At 33.7% G+C, this 25393-nt stretch overlaps 1 protein-coding gene across 1 annotated transcript in view; it reads left to right on the top strand.

The window, feature by feature from the left end:
- The window catches only part of DACH1 (dachshund family transcription factor 1), a 477329-nt gene that overhangs the window by 300163 nt on the left and 151773 nt on the right, over positions 1 to 25393 (top strand). The window contains exon 4 of the mRNA XM_055542628.1: positions 23455 to 23627. Coding sequence (XP_055398603.1) covers positions 23455 to 23627 — 173 coding nt within the window. The remainder of the gene's footprint in view (positions 1 to 23454; positions 23628 to 25393) is intronic.

The raw sequence follows: 25393 nt of genomic DNA, 5'->3' as shown, positions 1-25393 counted from the left end.
CTACTAACAGTAAGTTTCACGCTAAGAGTTTCTTTAAAGATGCTTGTAGTCAGTGATGGAAGTAAAAATAATAATAAAGTAGTCTCACGTGAGAAACTTGGGAATCTTAGACATATTAAAGTGTTTTTGATGTTTGGCAAAACTAATACAGTGTTTCAGGTTTAAAAAGAAAATAAAATTAAAAAAAAAATAAAGCGTCACCTCAAAGAAGGTTGACAGTGAAGATTAAGTTATTTTCAATATGAAAAAATACTCCTTATGACTTTCATTCTGAACTATATGGTAAAGGGCCATGCTAAGTTTTAAGACTATTGTTGAACCAACAGACTAGTTGTATATTTATCCATCAAATTTTAATTATTTGGAACAAAGAAATTTAGTCCAATAAGCACGTACTGAACATTTAGTATACACAAATAAATCTGTAGTCAAAGCAAGGTTTTACTTCATTAAGCCATTTCTTTTCTCTAAATATTTTAAAATACAATGTAAGTATGATTTTTATGATAAAATCAAGAGAACTGTTTTCCTTTGACTCTCTTTTTAGATTCATGATATTGGGAGTTGGCATTTAGGGATATTCAGGAATTTTCATGTGTTAATAATAGGTTCTCTTTCTATTTTGATATGTGAAGTTTGAATCATACTGGGTGGCTTGTGAATACTTTATGTTTTTTAATCTGAAGAAGAGCCATAATGGTTTTTTTAATATTAATTTGCACCTCTTTAGATTTCCACAGAGGACATTTTTAAAATTTATGTGTAGCATAAACACTTCTTTTAGTTAATTGTAGAAGTTTAACACTGACTATATTTACAGCCCCGTAGGTATAGTTGAAAATTTACATATTAAGCATTGTTGCTCTCTGGCATGGTTTAAGAAAATGATCTGTGTTCTTAATTATACCTTTAGCATAAATGTGTGAATGTCATTTACTGAAACATAAAGAGGAAATCAATGATGATGAAGATAATGATGATGATAATATAAAGCATATTAATTATATTAAGTTGGCAAATTTTGTTCTTTTTTCAGCATTTGATCATTTTACATTTAATGAGGCTGTGAGTTGATGTTTATTTCAACATGATGAAAATGCTAGACTTATAATTAGTTTCGTAGTTTTTTATATCTTTTTAGGTGAATTGAAACTTTAATATCAATGAATTCAAAGCTAAATTTCAAAACTAATTAAGAAAGTATGTAGCCATGTTTATATTTTTCATAGTGATTAACTTTATCCTAGATTCAAATACTGATTTATAGTGTACAAATTGAGTATATAATTTGACTTAATGACGACTAGGTTGTTCATTTGCTTTGTGTAGCAAAATTAAAGTATTTTATTTTTATTTTTTTTAACTTAAATTTATTTATTTTAATTGGAGACTAAGGTGGGAAGGGGCTTCAGGATGGGGAACACGTGTACACCCGTGGTGGATTCATGTTGATGTGTGGCAAAACCAATACAATATTGTAAAGTAAAGTTTTTTATTTTTAAAAGACATGCTGTGAAAAGCTGAAAAGAAACTGTCTCGTGATATTTAAAGCTATAAATTTAATAATTATCAATATTTTTCAATTAATATTTGTCCTTTCCTTAAGCAGTTTTAAGGATACTTAAAACATAGTCTGAAATTAGAGTTGACAATTGCAAATACAAACCAACCAACACAGTAATAAAATCAATACTTAACATTTCCCTTGAGGCCACTATTTACTGTTTGCTGCACCATTTCCTTAATGGAATGGCAGTTATGTTTGCAGAAACCTTGTAACTACCATTTTTATGTTTTAACTAAAAGCAGCTTTCTTGGAGAAGTATGATACAGAAATTCTTGGCTACTATTAAGAACTGTCATGACCATTTAGTAGTCAATATGAGTGCAGAGAAGTCAACCTTTGTTTTTAATTTGTTTTTTTCTGGTAAACACTATCACATTTCATAATGCAGTCATATTTTTCTAATAATGGCATTAGGTCCTTTATATCGTCATTTTGATCAACTTAATTTGTAAATTTACAGCTGTACTTAAACAGCATGTGCAGTTTAAATTAACATCCAGTTACTGGGGTACATTTCATTTTGGGGTTAATTTTGACAATGTATACTATTAAAAAAAGATAAAAGGAAGGAGGGGGGCAAGGGAAATTAGTTGTTTATTTTATTCCACGCATTCAAATTAGCTTCAGAATGTAATTGAAAAAATGATTTATTAATCTCTTTAGTTGACTTTTTATTGCCGTTACGATTGTACAGTGATGTTCCTTTTTTATCCTTATTTGGTAGGTATTTTTTAGGAAGAAATTACTTCAGAAGTAAAATATATGTACCATCCATCATATTATCTATTTCTCTTTTTACTATTTTTCCATGGCATTTGAAATTATGCAATGTTAATATGGTATTTTCATGTCAATTCTTTTAGCAGTTGTAAATATTTCTAGTATCTAATCAAAGTTAAAAGTTAATTTATCTTCACCTTTGATTTTGGTTTTTGTCTTGAAGATAGTAATAATGTGAATCATCCAAGATGGACTGGTACATTTTGCCTCCCAGAGGAAATTATGCATGGTCAAACTTTGCTTTTATCAGTAATTGTACAGACTAAGGTAGAAAAGTAGTGTGAACAGAACTCATGGCCCTTTTTAGAGAACATGTTTGAAACAGGATATTGAAAATAAAGTCCATTGGCCAACTCAGGTCTTTTTACCTGATGATGTCAGCAACTATGTCGTGTAATAAAGCTGCAAAATTTTCATGACAAAGAAAAATTCATATCCACATCTTCAATAAATGAAGGAGAAAAAAAAAGTGTCCTTACTCAATTCATATATTCCCATCAGAACCTTTGTAGCTTCTCTCAAACTGTAAATATTGAGAATAAGATCAGAATGAAAGTGGTGTTGCATCAAAATTAATCACTGAAGTTATTACACTGTCACATGTGTCCCATATTCAGCTTTTCACACAAAGCTTTGAAGAGCCCTACAGGACCAACCAAATGTAATTGATACAGAATCATTGCTTCACAACAGCTGCAGTAACAAGGTGCTGCAGCTTTTACTTTAATCTACCTTTCTTTCTGAGAGTTTATTATGTTTTTGAATTCATTCTTTTGTAGATCTGGGAGCTATCTTTTTTATGGAAATTAATCTTTTTAGAAGATTTGTACTCTCTTTTTCAAACACTAATACATTCATTCAAGTATCCTATTATTCAGATCCAGCTGGCTTTTATCTGGTGATATTTACTTCAAAAAGCCAAGCTAAATGGTATCATAGATTAATTCTCAGGGCACAGGAAAGCTTTTTTAGAGGAAAAAAAAATGATTTGGTAATTACTTGAAATATCATAATAAAAATCACAGAAAATGTCAAAATGTATTGTATAATCCATCATAATAGGAAACTTCAAAATGTTGTTTCATTGAAAATGTGGTATTCTGAATCCATCATAAGTTTTCCTTTCAGTCAAACATAACTGGAAAGTTAGCTTGGGGTTCTAATAAACTCTATTATGAATTTTTAGGTTTATATTGTTTGTTCACACAAAGCAGTGAAACTTCAAAAGGGACATTATCCACTGCTATCTCTTACATAAATCAAACTGGAAATAAGACACATTTTACAATTCAATTTAAGATCCCACTGAGACAATAATGTTGCAAGCTGTGCATTTTACAAAGTAATATAGTAATGTCTAGTTTGCATTTTTGAAAAACCAAATTAATCACACTTTATTGAATACGTTGGAGCAAACCTAAAATTCATCTATTATTAAAAACTTGTGCAACGAACACAAACTATATTTTATACATAAAGGACAAACTCATTTATTCATTAGGATAAAACACTTGGAGTTTGCATTTTGTAACCATGAAAGAAATGACATTTGCTATGAGGGCTGTTTTGAAATTTTAAAAGCAGTCTATGCATACTAAGCTGCTTGAAAATTTATTTTAACACATTTACCAGGTTTTAAATCATCCAGATACAAACAGAATTTAGCTTGAAAATTTTGGAGTAAGAAACCAAAAATAATTAAAGTGAATAATATGCTCTATATAGACATCTTACACAAATAAAAATCATATAGTGTCTACTTTACATATTGCAACTTAGTATATAATTTTATGGTTTTGATAAGAAAAATAAAACCCTCCATAGGCAAAATAAAGGCTTATCATGCTCTGTGATATTATCAAGCTAAAGAAAATAAGTACTTTTTGCATGTATTTATTCAGACATTCTAAATGGTATTAGAAATCAAAGCTTTTATGGCATCATGTAGAAATCATTACCTATATAATAACACTGTTATTTTTGTGGCCAGTAATGAGGAATTCTTGTGAATATAAGAATTGTGAGTAGTGAAGAAAAGTGAATAGCAAGAATAGAGGCTAAGGATGGGGTGTTTTTTACCAGTGCATGTTTTTCAATGTCAGGACAGTAGACACTGTTTTGCTGTCTGCTGATGTGTATAATAGTCTGTATGGTAACACTTATTTAAGGTGCTACAGAATAGTAATATATATTTGGCACAGAATAGAAATAGCAGTATTAAAACACATTCCCAGATTTAGATTTTCAATAAAATATTAAAGCCAAACTTGTTATGTTTCAGAAACCTTATTATATCATGACTTGAGGAGGTATTTCTTGGTGAATCTACCAAGCATCCCCTTGCTTTTCTAAGAACTCTACACGAGCTATATTCACTGGTAACCTCTTGCCTTCTCTTAAGAATGAGTAAGTTATATCTTTTTAGGTGAAAACTTTGAAAAAGATTATCATAGTTTTCCTTTAATTGAGGAAAACTCGATACTATACATATAGAAGGGTGAGTTTACAAGGAACCGGATTCGGATATGTGGGAGAGTGTGCAGTGTATCCTCACTCGACGTAATTGTTTTGTCATGTCTATCTCTGGAAACCAATTTGTTCTTCAATCATCATCTTAGAAAACTCTAATGATAAAACACACAAGATTTTTTCTTTTCTATTTTATCAGTTTTCCAGTGGCATGAAATATGAGAATCAGGATTCTTGCCCTGGTCATATCAGTGTCAATGTGGTGGATGACAGAACTTGGGATGATTATTCCCCATGATGAGTTCCTTGTCCTCCTTCTGACTATCTCATATATATCACTTTAATCCTATCTCTCCCCTGCCCAAGATGACGACCAAACTAATCATCCTGACATCTGAGAATTTTCATTCTCATCTCCCTGCTGCTGCTGCTGCGGCCTACCTAATTCTCCCTGAGTCCTGATGCTTTCCTAATGCATACCTTCTCCCCTGGTCAATTGAACTATCCACCTTTCGTCCACACCCACTGTTTATGTTTGTCTTTGCTTCGTTGCACAGCCAAGGCAGTGTTTTCAACTAGAAGGGTACTGTTGAACCTTGGGAAGAATTAAGAACCAAGTCAAATAAGTGTGTTCTGAGTCCAGCTCTTTACCTAAAGACTTACTGTGACCTCAAGCATTCCCTTTAATCATCCTGAACCTCAGTTTCCTCTTCTGTAAAAAGAGGGGATTGTGTGACAATGTTACCTCATCAGCAAAATCTTTCCTTTGTACCCTCCTAACATACATGCTATATGTACACACATCCATTGGGGATATGCCAAATTCTCTATTGTCCTTATATGACAAATATTTTACTTAATATGTGGTGTCTTTATTTGCTTATTATTTTTTCTACCCACAATCCAATGAGAATATAAACTACCCAATAATATATGTAGGTATCTGTTTTCTTCACCCCTATATTGTCATAGCATACAACAATTTCTGGCATATTAAAAGTGTTTGATATATAATGAATAAAAAATGAATGACTTTTGTGTCTATTTTGTACTATCAGTCTTTGATTCAAATATATACGGGAAAATAAATTTTATTTTCTGTTCAGTTCAGTTCAGTCACTCAGTTGTGTCCAAGTCTTTGCGACCCCATGGACTGCAGCACTCCAGGCTTTCTGTCCATCACCAAATCCTGGAGCATCCTCATGTCCATCAAGTTGATGATGCCATCCAGCCATGTCATCATATAATATTTTATTCCTCTCCTGTCTACCATATTTTTTGGCATTTGGGTCTCTTTATGTGATTATATATTGACATTTAAAATTTATTTTCTATTTCTATATTTTCTATTTGATATAACTGCATCATAATCTTAATAGTCCATGGTTTCTTCCCATTTCTTTTCTGTGATTTTCAATATGCAGTATTAACTTGATTTTTTTGGATAAATAAGAACATGAAGTCTTTTTCAAAGCCAGAGTTTAAACATGTTAATATTAACCCGAGTAAATGCACACCATGGAGGTAATTTTCAAAAGTGAATTTCACAGCCGAAGGATATTTGACATATTTAAAAATTAAGCCTTCTATTCTTAAATTCTTATGCTTTATTTTTTTTTTAGACTTAAAGTAGATAAAAATATGTAAATATACCAAATAATCCCCTATAGAATTGACACAAATAAGCCATTAAAAAACAAGTCATTTTTATATTTTTGTTTATTGCTGTTCTGTACCATAATCATAATTTTGTTAAATAGTTCAACTTATGATAAGGTGCAAAACATAATTCAGATTTTTTTGTGAAAAGTAGCTCATTATAAGAAGACTTTAAAATAAAATTTCAAAATTTACCAAAGAGGAAAGTCAGTTTCTGTACAGACCATTTTAATTAAAGGCAGTTCTTCAGTGTTTAATTTGTTTTGAAAAATTGCATGTAGCCTACTAACTGGAGTCTTAAATGGTTATTTTATATCTATATATCTATATATAGATATGCACATATATATATATTATTGGAGGATAACTGCTTTACAATATTGTGTTGGTTTTTGAGATACATCAATATGAATAAGCCATAGGTATACATATGTCCTCTCCCCTTTGAACCTTCCTCCTACCTCTTCCCATCCCTTTAGGTTGAAAAAACAGAAATATAGACCAATGGCACAAGATAGAAAGCCCAGAGATAAGCCCACACACCTATGAATACCTTATCTTTGACAAAGGAGGCAAGAATATACAATGGAGAAAAGACAGACTCTTCAATAAATGGTGCTGGGAAAACTGGACAGCTACATGTAAAAGAATGAAATTAGAACACTTCCTGACACCATACACAAAAATAAACTCAAAGTAAGTTAAATACTTAAATATGAGGCCAGGAACTATAAAGCTCTTAGAGGTAAACGTAAGTGATACACTCTTTGACATATATCACAGCAAGATCCTCTTTGACCCACGTCCCAGAGTAATGGAAATAAAATAAATAAATAAACAAATGGAACTTAAAAGCTTTTGCAGAGCAGAGGAAATAATTTATTATTTTAATTAAGAACAGCATTTAAGAAGGTGTATTTACCCAGGTGTATTACACCAAGTACATGTAAATGAGAGCATTTGTGACTTTTGACAATGATCCTAACATTCTGTATGATGTGAGGGAATGTACATGATAGACCATAGAAATGGTGCCATATGTTAATATTGAAGGAGATAATTGAAATTATTTAAGTCAGATTTTTGTGATCACAAGGGAAAAACACAATCACAGTATTTTTTTATATTACAGAGTATTTTTGCAATTAGCTATTTATTTTTAAATAAAGATCTTCCTAGAAGATAATTATTTTTAGTAAGTAGAGTTCTTTTTACATTGAAAATATTTAAAATATAATGGTTTTATTATAAATAAAGATAACTTTGATAGATATTACCTTTATAAGTTCATGATTTTTAAAAATTCTGTCTTTTTTAAATTATTAAAAAATTTTGTATTGAAATATAATTGATATACAATGTTGTGCCCATCTCTGCTGCACAGCAAAGTGGTTCTATTTCTTTAAAAACCTTAGAAGAGATGGAAATTTCATCATTCATCATTTATATTTTAACAAAGCATGTATCTTTTTAACATTGATGCTAGAAAAATTGTTGGTGAAAATAAAAATAGTTAATATGACTGATTTATCCAAGTATCAACCTTTGTTAGCTTTTAAAAAATTAACATAAAACTTGTATTTAGCACGTAATTCTGACAACTGAATCACTCAGTTCATTCAGTTCAGTTCAGTTCAGTTCGGTCGCTCAGTCGTGTCCGACTCTTTGCGACCCCATGAATCGTAGCACGCCAGGCCTCCCTGTCCATCACCAACTCCCAGAGTTCACTCAAACTCACGTCCCTCGAGTCGGTGATGCCATCCAGCCATCTCATCCTCTGTCGTCCCCTTCTCCTCCTGCCCCCAATCCCTCCCAGCATCAGAGTCTTTTCCAATGAGTCAACTCTTCACATGAGGTGGCCAATGTACTGGAGTTTCAGCTTCAGCATCATTCCTTCCAAAGAACACCCAGGAATGATCTCTTTTAGAATGAACTGGTTGGATCTCCTTGCAGTCCAAGGGACTCTCAAGAGTCTTCTCCAACACCACAGTTCAAAAGCATCAATTCTTCGGTGCTCAGCTTTCTTCACAGTCCAACTCTCACATCCATACATGACCACTGGAAGAACCATAGCCTTGACTAGATGGACCTTTGTTGGCAAAGTAATGTCTCTGCTTTTGAATATGCTATCTAGGTTGGTCATAACTTTCCTTCCGAGGAGTAAGCGTCTTTTAATTTCATGGCTGCAATCACCATCTGCAGTGATTTTGGAGCCCCAAAAAACAAAGTCTGACACTGTTTCCACTGTTTCCCCATCTATTTCCCATGAAGTGATGGGACCAGATGCCATGATCTTCGTTTTCTGAATGTTCAGCTTTAAGCCAACCTTTTCACTATCCTCTCTCACTTTCATCAAGAGGCTTTTTAGTTCCTCTTCACTTTCTGCCATAAGGGTGGTGTCATCTGCATATCTGACGTTATTCATATTTCTCCCGGCAATCTTGATTCCAGCTTGTGCTTCTTCCAGCCCAGCGTTTCTCATGATGTACTCTGTATAGAAGTTAAATAAGCAGGGTGACAATATACAGCCTTGACATACTCCTTTTCCTATTTGGAACCAGACTGTTGTTCCATGTCCAGTTCTAACTGTTGCTTCCTGACCTGCATATAGGTTTCTCAAGAGGCAGATAAGGTGGTCTGGTATTCCCATCTCTTTCAGAATTTTCCACTGTTTCTTGTGATCCACATAGTCAAAGGCTTTGGCATAGTCAATAAAGTAGAAATAGATGTTTTTCTGGAACTCTCTTGCTTTTTTGATGAACCAGCGGATGTTGACAATTTGATCTCTGGTCCCTCTGCCTTTTCTAAAACCAGCTTGAACATCTGGAAGTTCACAGTTCACATATTGCTGGAGCCTGGCTTGGAGAATTTTGAGCTGGTTCATTAGGTTCATTAAATCGTTAAGCTGGTTGTATTCTTTTATATTTTTCACATATTTTATGATTATAATAATTACACTGGATAATTTTTGAAATAAAGAATGAATAAAGATGTTTAAATTGTACTTTATATTAACCTAAGAGTGTTGATATTGTCAGAAAGTCAGTCCTCATTTCAAAACACAGTTTTCATTTTTCTTCTTCTAATTCACTAATCTAAAAAAATAATATCCATTTATTCTTGGATAAAGATGAGTGCTTATATTTAATTCCTGAAAGTGAATTAAAATTAGAAGTAAAGTTGTCCATATCACTACTCGTCTTAAGTTTTTTTTTTCTTCATTGCCAGCAGCTGAAATTATAGTAGTCATTTTGACCTTGAAAATGTCCTACCATGTCTGCCCATGAAAAACTGATGAAAAGTTCTTTGAGTAGTATGTCTTCACTACATATAATTGAAGCTATGGAAAGAATGATTTGATTTTGTATAGATAGTAGCTTTCAACACACCTGCCATTGGCATGTCATCTACCACTATGATATATCATTTCAGTGGTCCTTCAAATGTGCTCAGTCCTTTGTGATATGTAGTCCCTTGATTTAAACTTGCTTCTCTCCATTATGTTCTTAAGGGAGACCATGTAAATACTGAACATTACAATTATTTGTTACACAATAAATTGGACTAATGCTATCTATTCAAACTAGTCTTAGTGGTGTCTATTTTGTATATTATGTTCATGCTATCTACTTAAATCATAGTTAGGATTGTTAAATCTTTATATCCAATCATAATATTCTATGTTTACTCACCCTGTACTAACTGAGGACTCAACATCTGTCAGGCATTAATGTTGACTGTTTTATTAAAAAGAATACTATAGCTTACAAGTAAGTGGGGAAAGTTGAAATTATAAAAATGTATTGATGCCCTTTTGTGTTAGGAATCTACTGTATGCATCATATACCAAATTATGCTTATTATGGCTGAGATTTCTAGACTTTATTTTCTAAATCATACCGTTTAGCTTGTTTGGGAATTACTCTGTGGTTTTTGGTAGAAATACATTTTTAGTGCAAATACCTTTATTTTTTCTATATCCTCTTCAAGAATCATGGCTTAATCTCCCATTTTTCAAATCAGTGACATCCAGATCTTCCTTACCGGGCATCTGCCGACTATCCAAATTTCAGGGCCGTATTTTCAATGCTTGTTGTCAGCCTCATTTGAGTGCTTCTGAAATACCTCAGAGTTTAGAATAGAAAGCATTTTTATTCATAATGAAATCTGATCTTCCTTATAAAGGTGATTAAAACCTTGTATTATGCGTTCAGAATTCTAAGATCTAAATCCCAGGGCAAGTTAAATCAACTTGTGGATACTAGTGTGGATCTCTCAGAGGTTCTAAAGATTTATTGAGATGGTGCATGTGAAAGCTGAATATAATGCCTGACACATTGAAAGCAGGTGATACATATTAGGTATAATCATGATCATTGACTTGCTAATAATATCACCATATACCTAATTGTTATCTAGATACTGAAGTATCTTTCATATTCTACTCTCTTCATCTCCATTTGTATCCAAATGATACCACATTGTAAGAAGTTTATTTCCAAAAATATCAGATGTATTTCCTATTCTTCATCATCTCTATCTTTTATTCCAGTCAAAGTATAAAAGTATGTGCATGTATGCTGTATCTATTATCTCTCTTTTCTGCTATAAGCTGGTCAAGAACAAAGATCATAGTGTATTATTTTTGAAATCCACATTGAAGTTTACCACATGTGAATATAAAAACTGGTCTGGGTTTGCAACTCTCAACTCAAGAACTGACAGAGAGCTAGTCCTACTTTGTTAAATGCTGAGGATACAATGACTAGCAAAAGAGACATAAGCCTGATCATGTGGCACTTGCCTTAAGAGAAGAAATGTCGGCTTTTTTTCTTTAATAGCAATGGGAAACACTGGAAGTCCTTTAAGTAGGGGTGTGACAATGTAAGATTTGTAATTAAAAGTAATGGTGGTCCCTGAATCTACAGCAGCAGATAGAGAAACAGAGTAGAGATAAATTACACAGATGAAATAAACAGGACATGAAAAGAAATTGGACATCGGTAGTATCCAGTGACGGATAAGGCAATGGCAACCCACTCCAGTACTCTTGCCTGGAAAATCCCATGGACGGAGGAGCCTGGTAGGCTTCAGTCCATGGGGTCACAAAGAGTCGGACACAACTGAGTGACTTCACTTTCACTTTTCACTTTCATGCATTGGAGAAGGAAATGGCAACCCACTCCAGTGTTCTTGCCTGGAGAATCCCTGGGACCGCGGAGCCTGGCGGGCTGCCATCTATGGGGTCGCACAGAGTCGGATACAACTGACATGACTTAGCAGCAGCAGCAGTATTCAATGAAAGAGGGGGAGACAAAGATTATTCCTAGGTTTCTGGCTTATACAACTAGTTGGTCATGTCATTTTTTGAGGTTAACTAGGTCTGGGGAGAAGATAATTTAACTTAGATCCATGCATATGAGAAATATCCAAATTCCCATGAGCCTGCTATCCTACCTGTAAGGTTTATGCTTTGTGGAAAATTCAGTAGCATTTTTGGCTCAAGAAAGATTTTCAGTTTCAACATGTATGGTCAGCAGAGGCAGAATAGGGAGGATAGAAAGGGAATTGAATGAAGGCAGTCAAGAGGCTGCTACTGCTAAGTCACTTCAGTCGTGTCCGACTCTGTGTGACCCCATAGATGGCAGCCCACCAGGCTCCCCCGTCCCTGGGATTCTCCAGGCAAGAACACCGGAGTGGGTTGCCATCTCCCTCTCCAATGCATGAAAGTGAAAAGTGAAAGTGAAGTCGCTCAGTCGTGTCCGACTCCTAGCGACCCCATGGACCACAGCCCACCAGACTCCTCCATCCATGGGATTTTCCAGTCAAGAGTATGGAGTGGGGTGCCATTGCCTTCAGACTTCCAATTATAAGATAAATACTAGGAATGTAATGTAAATATGATAAATATAATTAACACTGGTATTATATTTGGAAGCTGTTAGGAGAATAAGTCATGTAAGACCTTTCATCATAGGAATCTTTTTATTTCTATTTCTTTAATTTTGTAAAGGTATGAGATGAATGGATATCCACTAAATTTATCGTAATAATCATTTTATGACATTTATGATAATCATTTTATGACATATGACATTTTATGACATATGTCAAGTCATTATGATATACATGTTTAACTTTTACAATGCTATATGTCAATTATATCCCAACAAAACAGAAGAAAAGAAAGTAAAATTGAAAATATTATATGAAAGACTAAGGGTTAATACTGATTTCAACTTACCATGAGCAACACTTACACATGAACATAAAATTGTTAGTATTATATACCATGGCATTGAGTACTCTACTAACAGTATAGAAAGCAGATTAACTTGAAATTTTATTTGATATAATTATAAATCTATAGGAAAATTACAATATCTTTAGAGAGGAGAATTTCTAGTTCATTTGTTTACTTAATGGAAAAACAATTGGATGAGTTAAAATGGGAAAAGGTAGCAATTCACTGACATTGACAATGAGAAAGGTTAAAAGATAGTTAAATTAGTATGGATACATTATACCAAATTGCTTTACATTACACCAAATGCATTATTTTTAGACTGGAAAGCTTAAATATGTTCCCAATAATGTTATTTCTACACTGTCTGTTATAGGATTATGGTTTAACTATGGAAATTAACCAATCTGTTGCAATATCTTAATTTCCACTAAATAAAAACATTTGACTCTTGCTTACAGTCATCCACATCAGCAAGACACCCAAATATTTAGGCAATACGATTAATCTGGATACTATTTCTTTCCTCATACTGAGTTCTATGTAACTATTTACCAGTCTGAGTTTGTATTTGTTTGTTTTGTTTGTTTTGCAGGATCTATTTTACCTGGTTAACACTTAGAACATGATGCTAATGAGTCCAAAGAAAACAACAGGATCAAAAAGCAAAGTGTTTTCTGATATAATTATCTGTCTCCTCCACATTAAGTATTTAAACTTTTATCTTTATAGTAATAGTGTTCTTTCTCTTAAATTGCATCAAAACTTTCTGAAATGGTATAAAATAAGGGAAAACCCATAAAGTACTGTATTCTTTATATAATAACATATTCTAGTAACTTTCATGAGTACAAAATTGAGGTTATTTAAAACAGAAACTATTGTCTATTTTAAGTTAACTAATGCTGTTTCAGTTTTACATGATTCCTCAAAGATTCTCAGTGTAATTATTTTTAAATAATGTCTGCCTGTTTTTTAAGACTTCATTTATATATCCCCTCTGACATTAATGACTTGAACTTCAGCTTTGGTTTTACAATTTGTTTCTTATTATTGCAAGTTCAACAGTCATTAGCCATGGTAAATGATATTCAAGCAAAATGAAAAAAAAAATAAGCAGTTCTGATTTCCAGTTTTCTGTGTGCCACTTTGTGCAGAACATTAACTTTTGTTACTTTTGACAGCATTGTGATTATGTAAGGCAAAAAGGATCTTAACTAGCTGAAATGTAGCATTATTATCATATTTCTGAGTCTAAGAACACTGGTAGCAACTGAGAGCATCATTATTACCACCATTGCATGTAAAATAAAATGTTTCAAAACAGCTTTGCATTCAAAATAAAGTAAAAGGTAAAACAGAAAGCTACTTTTATGGCAAGAGTTTTAAACTTCTAGTTCACAAATATGTAACACTCAGAGTTAGGTTTACTTAATGACAAATAACTAAAGAAAATGTCTAGTTATTTCTGGAAAAGAACATATTTTCCTAAATGACTCATATTTATTGACAGTGGGATAGTTAGAATTCATGAAAATATTATTCTTTCTCTCTAAGAAAAAAATTGCACTTTCAAATCAAACAGGCTATATGTGCAAATATAAATTTTAGACTGGAAATGGCCTACTCTGTGGGCGTTGCTGTGCAATACCAATTAGGAGGTGTTTGTGCTGTTTTCTTTGCTAAACCACTATACTTCAACTGGAAAGTTTAAAATTGTGCCCCAATTAATTGTATCCTTTACAGATTGCCTCTTCCTCATTTTAAAATAAAGCAATTTGATTAAGTTGAATGAAAAACCAGATGATTTAAGTGTTTCTATTTTCTAAAGTATATCACTTAGCTCAGATCATTATCCAGAAAAACGATTTAAAATATTACATTACAATAATTCGTGACAGAACTGTGTCTCTTATTTATGCAAAATACTTGTATGCTGACAGGTCATATAACACTTTTTATATGAGTGAAGTTTATCCTCTAAAAGATAACTTGTTTATTCTCACCTACTTCTGAAGTAACAGCTAAACATCTGTAGCAACTGAGACTAGTATTTACTTTTCCTTGGTAGTCTTGATTCTATTGTTAAGATGGCGTTGACATCCTTCTAAGTGGTCTCCAATGGTATGGAGTAAATGCCTGCTCTAGCCATCATTTTCATTGTAAACGAATCTTGACAAAGTCAGGTTCCCGTCACAGTCTATCAGCATCACTCACTAAGCTGTGGTGTGACCGTTAGTCCCTTTGAGACTTGCCTCCTTTATCAGGGTCAGCCTGTGGGAAAATCTGAACAAAAAGTTACATGTCAACTAGGTATAAAAGAAAATAACACTTAAATATACTTTTACTCTTTTAATGCATGATAGTTTCAAAGACAATTCATTTTTACAGATCACTTTAACTTTGTGTTTGATTATTTTACATGTGCTCATGTGCATTTAAAAATATGGTGACCCTCTCTTTTAGAACCTGTTTCTTATTAGATATGTTTAGGATTCAAAAATAAATATAATTATTTGGGGTAGGATTTTAATTACTACCTCTGATATATATACCCAATGTTTTCTTTTTTTTTTTTACTTAAAGAGAAACAGTAATAACATCTTTCTCCAAAACATTTTTCCTTTCCTATCTAAAAGTTGTGTTCTAAAAAATTATCTTTATTTCTTTAATGATTATCCCCACATTTAATCACTCTTTATTTTTTACTAATGTAATCTTTTTTCTTTGAATTTCTGTCTTGGTAATTTAAAGTTTCAGTTTATTTGTGAAGTAGCATTTCAAAAACTGAGCATTCATATTTCTTTCCTTTTATTTCAGTTTTTCTAATGAACCAGTTACTAAAATTCTACTTAGAATATAGTCAAGTTTGTGGCTAGTTCTATTGAATAATCTAAGTAACAATATATGAAATAGGAATTTTCTTTTTTTTTAATTTTATTTTATTTTTAAATTTTACATAATTGTATTAGTTTTGCCAAATATCAAAATGAATCCGCCACAGGAATTTTCCTATGGTTACACATGAGACAAAAGGACCGAATACACCTCAGTTTTGAAAAAGTAAAAATCAATCAGTACTTTTTAATAGGAGCTGAACCGAAATTGCTACCTTAATGATCACTCCAGACTCCACAGATTTCCTCCTCTTGCATTCATAGGAGAGGATGACCATCATAGTAGAGGGTGTTTAAAAAAACAAACAAACTTGTAGTGAAAAGACAGAGCCTAATGGAGGCCCCTGTGACTTAGTGATTCCTATTTGAGGGTCCTTTCTCACCACCAGGTGCTGAGAGAGGAGAGAGAATTACTCAAGGATTACAGATACCTCCACCTCATTTCATAGCTGAATGTCTGCTGTGGCTGAACTGTTTTCTATACATGTTTGAGCAGGGGAAGAGAGGATTGAGGAGAAGTGGCAGAATAGAGAGAGTTGACATTATCAGAACTAAAGGATACACATCAGGAGAAGGGCCTTAGTATCAAAAGAGCATGAAAATAGAAAGTCCAGAGATAAATCCATGCACCTATGGACACCTACCTATTTTTTACAAAGGAGGCAAGAATATACAATGGAGAAAAGACAATCTACTTAACAAGTGGTGCTGGGAAAACTCGTCAACCACTTGTAAAAGAATGAAACTAGAACACTTTCTAACACCATACACAAAAAATAAACTCAAAATGGATTAAAAATCTAAATGTAAGACGAGAAACTATAAAACTCCTACAGGAAAGCATAGGCAAAACAATCTCTGACATCACAGCAGGATCCTCTATGACCCACCTTCCAGACTAATGGAAATAAAAGCAAAAATAAACAAATGGGACCTAATTAAACTTGAAAGCTTTTGCACAACGAAGGAAACTATAAGCAAGGTGAAAAGACAGTCTTCAGAATGGGAGAAAATAATAGCAAATGAAGCAACTGACAAAGAATTAATCTCAAAAATATACAAGCGGCTCATGCAGCTCAATTCCAGAAAAATAAACAACCCAATCAAAAAATGGGCCCGAGAACTAAACAGACATTTCTCCAAAGAAGACATACAGATGGCTAACAAACACATGAAAAGATGCTCAACATCACTCATTATCAGAGAAATGCAAATCAAAATCACAATGAGGTACCATCAAACACTGGTCAGAATGGCTGCTATCAAAAAGTCTACAATCACTAAATGCTGGAGAGGGTGTGGAGAAAAAGGAACCCTACACTGCTGGCGGGAATGCAAACTAGTACAGCCACTATGGAGAACAGTGTGCTGCTGCTGCTGCTAAGTCGCTTCAGCCGTGTCCGACTCTGTGCGACCCCATAGACGGCAGCCCACCAGGCTCCCCCGTCCTTGGGATTCTCCAGGCAAGAACACTGGAGTGGGTTGCCATTTCCTTCTCCAATGCATGAAAGTGAAAAGTGAAAGTGAAGTCGTTCAGTCGTGTCCGACTACTAGCAACCCCATGGACTGCAGCCCACCAGGCTCCTCCGTCCATGGGATTTTCCAGGCAAGAGTACTGGAGTGAGTTGCCATTGCCTTCTCCGGAGAACAGTGTGAAGATTCCTTAAAAACCTGGAAATAGAACTCCCATATGACCCAGAAATCCCACTGCTGGGCATACACACCGAGGAAACCAGAAATGAAAGAGACACATGTACCCCAATGTTCGTTGCAGCACTGTTTACAATAGCTAGGACATGGAAACAATCTAGATGTCCATTGGCAGACAAATGGATAAAAAAGCTGTGGTACATATACACAATGGAATATTACTCAGCTATTACAAAGAATGCATTTGAATCAATTCTAATGAGGTGGATGAAACTAGATCCTATTATACAGAGTGAAGTAAGTCAGAAAGAGAAACACCAATACAGTATATTAACACATATATATGGAATTTAGAAAGATGGTAACAATGATCCTATATATGAGACAGCAAAAGAGACACAGATGTAAAGAACAGACTTTTGGACTCTGTGGGAGAAGGTAAGGGTGGGATGATTTGAGAGAATAGCACTGAAACATGTATCTTACCATATGTGAAATAGATCGCCAGTCCAAGTCTGTTGCATGAGACAGGGTGCTCAGGGCTGGTGCACTGGGATGACCCTGAGGGATGGGATGGGGAGGGAGTTGGGAAGGGGGTTCAGGATGGGGAACACATATACACCTATGGCTGATTCATGTCAAAGTATGGCAAAAAACACTGTAATAGTGTAAAGTAATTACCCTCCAATTAAAATAAATAAATTAATTTTAAAAATACCATGACGTTTAGGGAGATTGCTGTTTCTGCTAAGTTGCTTCAGTTGTGTCAGACTCTGTGCGACCCCATAGACAGCAGCCCACCAGGCTCCACCGTCCCTGGGATTCTCCAGGCAAGAACACTGGAGTGGGTTGCCATTTCCTTCTCCAATGCATGAAAGTGAAAAGTGAAAGTGAAGTCGCTCAGTCATGTCCGACTCTTAGCAACCTCATGGACTGCAGGCTACCAGGCTCCTCCATCCATGGGATTTTCCAGGCAAGAGTACTGGAATGGGTTGCCAATGCCTTCTCCTTAGGGAGCTTAGAAGAGCACAAAGCTAAAGGAAATTTTCATTGTCAAGGACCTATGTAATTAGGAGGTCTCGCTAGATGACGCCGACAAATGATCAGACATTACATATCAGGGAATACTCTGGATATAGGCAGCTGCCACATTGTAGATGTCAGTGACCAATAAACACAGCCATAGGAATGACAGTGTGGGCAGAACTTGAGCAGGGGCCAGTTGGATGGGAGAAGACACCTCCCTTTTCTTACCAGGAGAAGGGAGAAGAATGGATGACAAGCTGTCCAAGCCCCTCTGATTTCCAACTACGTGGGTTCTGGGGCTAGCAGGGAGTGATGGAAAGGAGGATGCAGAGTAGTGTAAAACAGAATGGATTTTTGTATGCTCAAAATCTGCTCAAGGTTATTAAGGAGTAGAAGAGGGAGTCTTGACAGAGCATATTTGAAGGCCATAGTTGGAGTGAAAAGTTTATATTTGCTATCCATCAGTTCTGTTTGATAATCTGGTTGTCTTTAGAGTAGAGATAGCTTCAAAATTTATGGGTTTCTTCCCAAAGTAGTCTATTTCTCTGTAAACCAGATCCATCATAAAATATATATCAGATAATACCTTAAAAATATAAAATGGATACATAGAAAAAAAGTATCTGAGTTACAAAAAGGCTAAGATAATCCATCCAACTATTTACATTTTCAGAAAATATAACTATGTCTTAAAGTTGGGGTAGAGATATAAGCAGGGAATCTCCCATACGTATTCCTTATGAACTTGAATTTCAGTAACACTGAACTGCAGAATCAGGGTTCCGATGTGGCTCGGTGGTAAAGAATCTGCTTGTCAATGCAGGAGATGCGGGTTCAGTTCCTGGGTAGGGAAGATCTTCTGGAGATGTAATGGCAACACACTCCAGTATTCTTGCCTGAAGAATTTCCATGGACAGAGGAGTCTGGTGAGGCTACAGTCCATGGAGTCACAAAAAGGACACAACTTAGTGACTAAACAACAATAAAACCTTAAAATCATCTTATTTATCCATGAGAAATACACAGCTTTTACAGGAAAGGAAAGCTAAACACACACAATCACTTTTTGTATATAAGTTCCATATATTTGCATATATGTAATCATAGATACATTCTTACTATCAATATAATTAAGCAGAGTAAATAAATTGTTTCAAATTGTATAAATACATAATAAATAGCTTTTAGCTAGAGACAAAATTGGTAATCAGGTGTTAATTTCAATTTTTCCTCTTGCATTCATATGCCCACTTAATCTGGTTGTGGTAAAATGGTACATTTGCTAATTCTTTATCCGTCAAACCACACCAAACCACACACATTAGGAGCTGGCCGGCCTGATGCTTGTAGTTACACTACTTAATTTCATCATATAATAGCTGCCTGTGTGTTCTGCTGTCAGTCAGAGCACAGATTTATTTCCACCTGTGTAAGCAGGTGTCTAGCATGAGATTCTCCCAGTGCTTCTCCACAATCTCTGTTTAGGGTTAGGTATGGGAGATTGTCTCTCCCTTTAATTCTTCCCCCCACAGCACATTAAAATATCCATATGAGGTCTAAATAATCAAACAGAAGATGTGCTGAGCCTTTTCACAAGCTCATGACCATTTTTCTTGGTTTGGAATCATTTTATACATTTATCAAATGTCTGAGTTTCTGCACACTTGCCTCCACTCCGTATTATAGAATATATGTTCTTTCAGGATACTAGGACTAGGTCAAGGTTTATTTGTACTCCAGTGTAAAATTAAAGAAATAGTGGGATTCCACTAGAATGGAAGAGGAGAGAAGAATCAGTTCTTTTCTGTTTCTCTCCAACTCCCCTTACCACATGTTGGGCTTTCTAGTAAAGAATCCACCCGCAATGTGGGAGACCTGGGTTCGATTCCTGGGTTGGGAAGATCTGCTGGAGAAGGGAAAGGCTACCCCCTCCAGTATTCTGGCCTGGAGAATTCCATGGACTTGTATAGTCCAGGAGGTCACAAAGAGTCGGACACGATTGAGTGACTTTCACTTTCACCACATTAGGACTTTTCTTATATAGGAAATCTGCTGTCTCCTGTAAGTTTTCATTCAGACTTAATAATAAACTTTAATCTCAAAGATATACATACATATGCATGTTTGTGTGTAGGCTCATATGTAGATACTGGCTTATATCATTAAATATATTGATGTAAAGCAAAGCAGTTGAAAATTATACTTTTAATAAATATGGGCATGTCTTGTTCTGAAATGGCCTATTTTCAATTCTTATTTATTCATGCTAATAGAGGAGCAGGATGTTATAAATTATGCAAAAATCACTTACAGCTGACTTGGTTATATATTGTATATTTTTCATCAGACTTAGTTTCTTAATTGTTTGCTCTATTTATTACCCAAATGAGTTAACATCATGAGTATTTACCAAATGATGATTGGCGGAGATGGCTAGGAGCATTTTATGTAGTGAGAAAATCCAATCTATGGAAAATTCTCATATGGATGATTGATATTTACCCTTACCCAAGGACTGATATCCCATGATCCAAAAGAGATGTGGAAATAGGTAGTATTTTGTCTATAATATCTTATCAGGAGGACTTAATCAGAATTTTAACTTTATATTTTATACCTTGATAATGTGAAAAAATAAGTGCTTCTCTACTGATTTGAGAGGGAAACTGAAGTATATCTGGAAAATGTCTCTTTCCCATTTATTAACTAGCAATTAAGATGTAAATAAAAGAATTTGGCTCAACTGAACAGAGAAACAAAAGTAGGTAATAGGTATAAGCAGAACTCAAATTCAGTCCAAAATAATGAATGTGAAAATTTTTCCCTCTTTCATTTATTAGTTAATTAACCTCAAAAATGCGATCTAATGTGAAAATGCAATCCTTGGATATTTTAAATGAAATAGAAAGAAAAAATAATTCATTATTTATAAATTTCCAATTCAATTTTCATATTCAAAAAACATTTATTCCAATGCGTATATCCAAATAGTTGGTGTTTATGCTTTAACTCTAACTTTAACTGATAACATAAAAAGTAAATAAGTAATGAAGACTTTTGTACATACTTTGATAATGGAAATATTAAGTGAAAATGTTTCAAAAGTTTTATCACTGAATATTTTATTGACATAATATGTTCAAAATTTATATACTTAAAACTTCTCCATGTTTGACTAGGACCTTGTTATAAAGTATCAGAAAAGTCATGAGTAGAGAAATAAGACATATAAATTTGTGAAAATAGAAGTGAACTTTTATATCATAATGTAGTAGCAAGTTGGAGAAATTTCTCTTATGTGAGTCATTTTTGTATGAAGCTATAAACTTCCCTTTTTTTTCTTTTTTAAGCCAAAAACTGTCATGATTTCTTGTAAAATAATATAGATAAGATAGGAATTCATTTTAATTGATTCTTTTCATTGTTTAATAAAATTTCTTTGTTTGATTGCTGAAGAATTTGAATTGAGTTTTCATTACCCACTTCTGAACAATTTACTCTAAGATCCAGACAGTATTGAGCTAATGAGTTTGAATTTATATTGAACCTTAACTGTCTTCAGGAAGTAAATGGAAAAAAAATCATGGCAATAACTAAGTATTTATGTCGTAGAGATTTTACAATGAGGCTTTAAATAGTGCTAAAGTATTTAAGTTGGAGTTTTACCAATTTTGCTGTTTCTAAGCATATTATATGAAAAGATGGTTTCTTTTCCTTTTTAAGAAATGGAAACTCATAAACCAACAGGGATATTACAGAAAATTTCTTTCAAGTGGGTAGTTTGTACATTCAGTAGATTCAGTTAAGCAATAAATGTTAAAATATTTTAATCTAAGAACATGCCTACATTAAAATGATATATAAAAATCTTTCAAAGAGTATCCTATTAAGTGTTTCAAGATTCTCTTGATCCAAAACACTGTCACAATTTTAAAATGCATGCCCTCAAATGCACTGTTCTGACTTCAGCATTGGTATTGCCACAATTATAAACTTGTTTCTCTGTAATTGAAAACAGGAGATGTTGATATGCATACATTTAATTTATTGCTTCGATATTATTATCTTTTGTAAAGTGATCTTTGGGTTCTCTGTATTCTACCTAATCAAATTGGGCATTTAATAATTCCATGTTTAGCATTTGCCATGGAATTAAGTTAGGAAACTTAACTCTGAAGAGTGACTAGGATTCCATTAAGCAAGGATAACTTTGCATTCTATAATTATCACTGTGATTCAGGCCCAAGAGGTAATGAATTCTTGAGGTACATAATAAGGTCAATTTTATATTAAATTGGTTAGTCAAACAGTATTAAATCCCACAAATAGGCTTCCTATTGTAGAAATGTCATTTTTCAAAAACTACATTCAAAAAATAGAAAAACAAAAGGAAAATATGGTTTAGGAGAAACTTATCTACTTGAGCTTATTTCCCAAGAAATCACTTAGCCACTTTCCAAATGTGATATGTTTTTTAAAACATCATTTCAAATTAGTCATTAGAAGATTTGGAATAATACTGTAGACAAATAATTTATATTCATTCCCCACAGGCAGCAGTGATGGTTCTTGGGATAAAGAAACACTGTACTCTTCCCCACCCCAGGGATCTAAGGCTTCTGTTACCCACCCCCGCATACCTGGAGTGCATAGCCTTCCAGTTAGTCATCCTCTCCACCATCTTCAGCAGAGCCACCTTCTGCCAAATGGTACGATGGCATTTTTTAGCACTAAAAATAATAGCTGTAAAGGGAAAAAAAAGTAATGATCAGATAGCAAAATATAGGACGTAGTTGAAATGTATATTACATTTAGATGGTTAATTATGATAAAGAAAACCATAGTATTTAAAACAAGAATTAGATTGATCAGAATAATGTAGCAAAAAAGTAACTATTTGTATTAAAAACCAATGAAGAGTGGTGAGTGATAAAACATGGCACCAAACTGGTTAGTTTTTACTTTAATTTCCCTGAGTGATAAATGGGCATTGTTGCATACAAAGAGGACAAATATTTTTCCTTTGATTGCCATTATTAGAACATTTTTAAATGCTTCAATTTTCAATGATTATGTTCTTAACCATTTTAATTAGTGAGATATACTGTGTTTCATCATTCTATTTGAATAGAGAGATGCTGATACATGTGCATTTTTTACAGGACTGGAGCTTCCTTTTATGATGATGCCCCACCCTCTAATTCCTGTCAGCCTACCTCCAGCATCTGTCACCATGGCAATGAGCCAGATGAACCATCTTAGCACCATTGCAAATATGGCGGCAGCAGCACAAGTTCAGAGTCCCCCATCCAGAGTTGAGACATCTGTTATTAAGGTAATTGTTTAATTATACGACTGATTTGGCCAAAACCAAGATCATCTTAAGTCACCATCACTCAATCAATCCATTTTTCTTATTCCACAAGTAGTTCTAACTTTAAAAAGCTAAGTGATATAGTAAATAGATTATAAGAAAAAGTCACTTATAGTAATTAGAACTATGGGTACAATATTTAAGCAGGCTGGTTAACTTAAAGTTCTCCATTATATCTACTAAGAGGGAGATGAACATAGAGTATTAAATGATATATTTCAAATTTTGTGTATGTGCTTGAAAGTATGGTTATGTTTGTGTTCATGGGTATGTGTGCATATTTGTGTTTTGTTATGAGCCTTGAGGTATGGAAATTAGTATCTGATTTGTTTTCAAAAGACCACAAGGGTTAAATTATATTTCTGCCACTTAACTAGCTCTGTCATCTTGATTTAACTCGATCTTTCTGATTGTTTCTATACCTAAAAATGGATAATACAGTGTGGATATAAAAAACTAAATGAAATATTAAAATTGGAAGTTTTTTGTAGATTAAAAAATAAACAGGAAGTGGAAGATAACATACAAACATCACATATGTATATATGTACACAATTCTATGACTATCTCTGTATATGTGTGTGGGAGGTATGTTTACATTTTAAAATGTGTGTGTATCTGTATATACTTTTTCATTCATATTACTTTATAATGTATTTTTAAATCAAAGTACTTTAAATGCATTGACAGAATAGACTATTAATTTTTAAACTAAGTAAAAGACACCTCACACTGCATTATCCATATTTGACATAATTATTATCCTGTTTTTCTGAATATAAAACGTGTGAGTTTAGGGGAGTCTCTGGAGCATGTTTTACATAAATGGCCTTGTTACAATTTTTATTCATTGCTTGTGGGAATGCAGAATTTAATGCCCAGTTTGGTGGTTTCTAATGAAACTAAACATGTTCTTACCATACAATCATATGATTTTTACCCAAAAGAGTTGAACACTGATGTCTACACAAAAATTTGCACATGGACATTTATAGAAGTTGTTTTCAAAATTGCCAAAACTTGGAAGCAACCAAGATGCCCTTCAGTAGTTGACTGGATAAAAAAAAAATGTGCATATCCATCTGCTATGACTATGTTTTTTACCATTTGTAACAACATGAATAACCCTGGAGGGTATTATATTTAGTGAAATAAAGCAGACAAAGAGAGGCAAATACTGTGTCTTTTCACTTTTATTTAGAGTCTTAAAAAATAAAACAAATGAACAAACACAACAGAAATAGATTCACAGATAACAGAAAACAAACTAGCGGTTACCTGAGGGAAGAGGGTTGGGCAAGGAGCAACTAGGTAAAGGGGGTTAGAGGTACCAAACTATGGGTACAAATAAACATGCAACAAACATATGGTGTACAACACAGAAAATATAGTCCATATTTTATAATAATTTTATATGGATAGTAATATATAAAAATATCAAGGTGCTATGATATACACCTGAAACTAATACAATATTGTAAGTCAACTATGTTTCCAAAAAATAAATTAACATTTATTAAATGGGTAAGCCATGGTTCAATAAGAGATCATATGAAAAACTGAAATAGAGGAGTTTATTAATCATAGGACCTGGAGGAAGTATTGATACTTGGCATGCCTCCAGAGACTGGACAGGGAGGTTAAGATGGAGTACAGACAGAGAGGGCAAGGCAAGACCTGAGGCAAATGCCTTATTAGGATCCATGGATGAGTACTTTGGGGTTTCC

This window comes from Bubalus kerabau, chromosome 12 (genome assembly GCF_029407905.1).
Source record: "Bubalus kerabau isolate K-KA32 ecotype Philippines breed swamp buffalo chromosome 12, PCC_UOA_SB_1v2, whole genome shotgun sequence".
Classification (NCBI taxonomy): domain Eukaryota; kingdom Metazoa; phylum Chordata; class Mammalia; order Artiodactyla; family Bovidae; genus Bubalus; species Bubalus kerabau.
The sequence above is the reverse complement of the archived record's forward strand: the minus strand, read 5'-3'. Positions and strand labels throughout refer to the sequence as shown.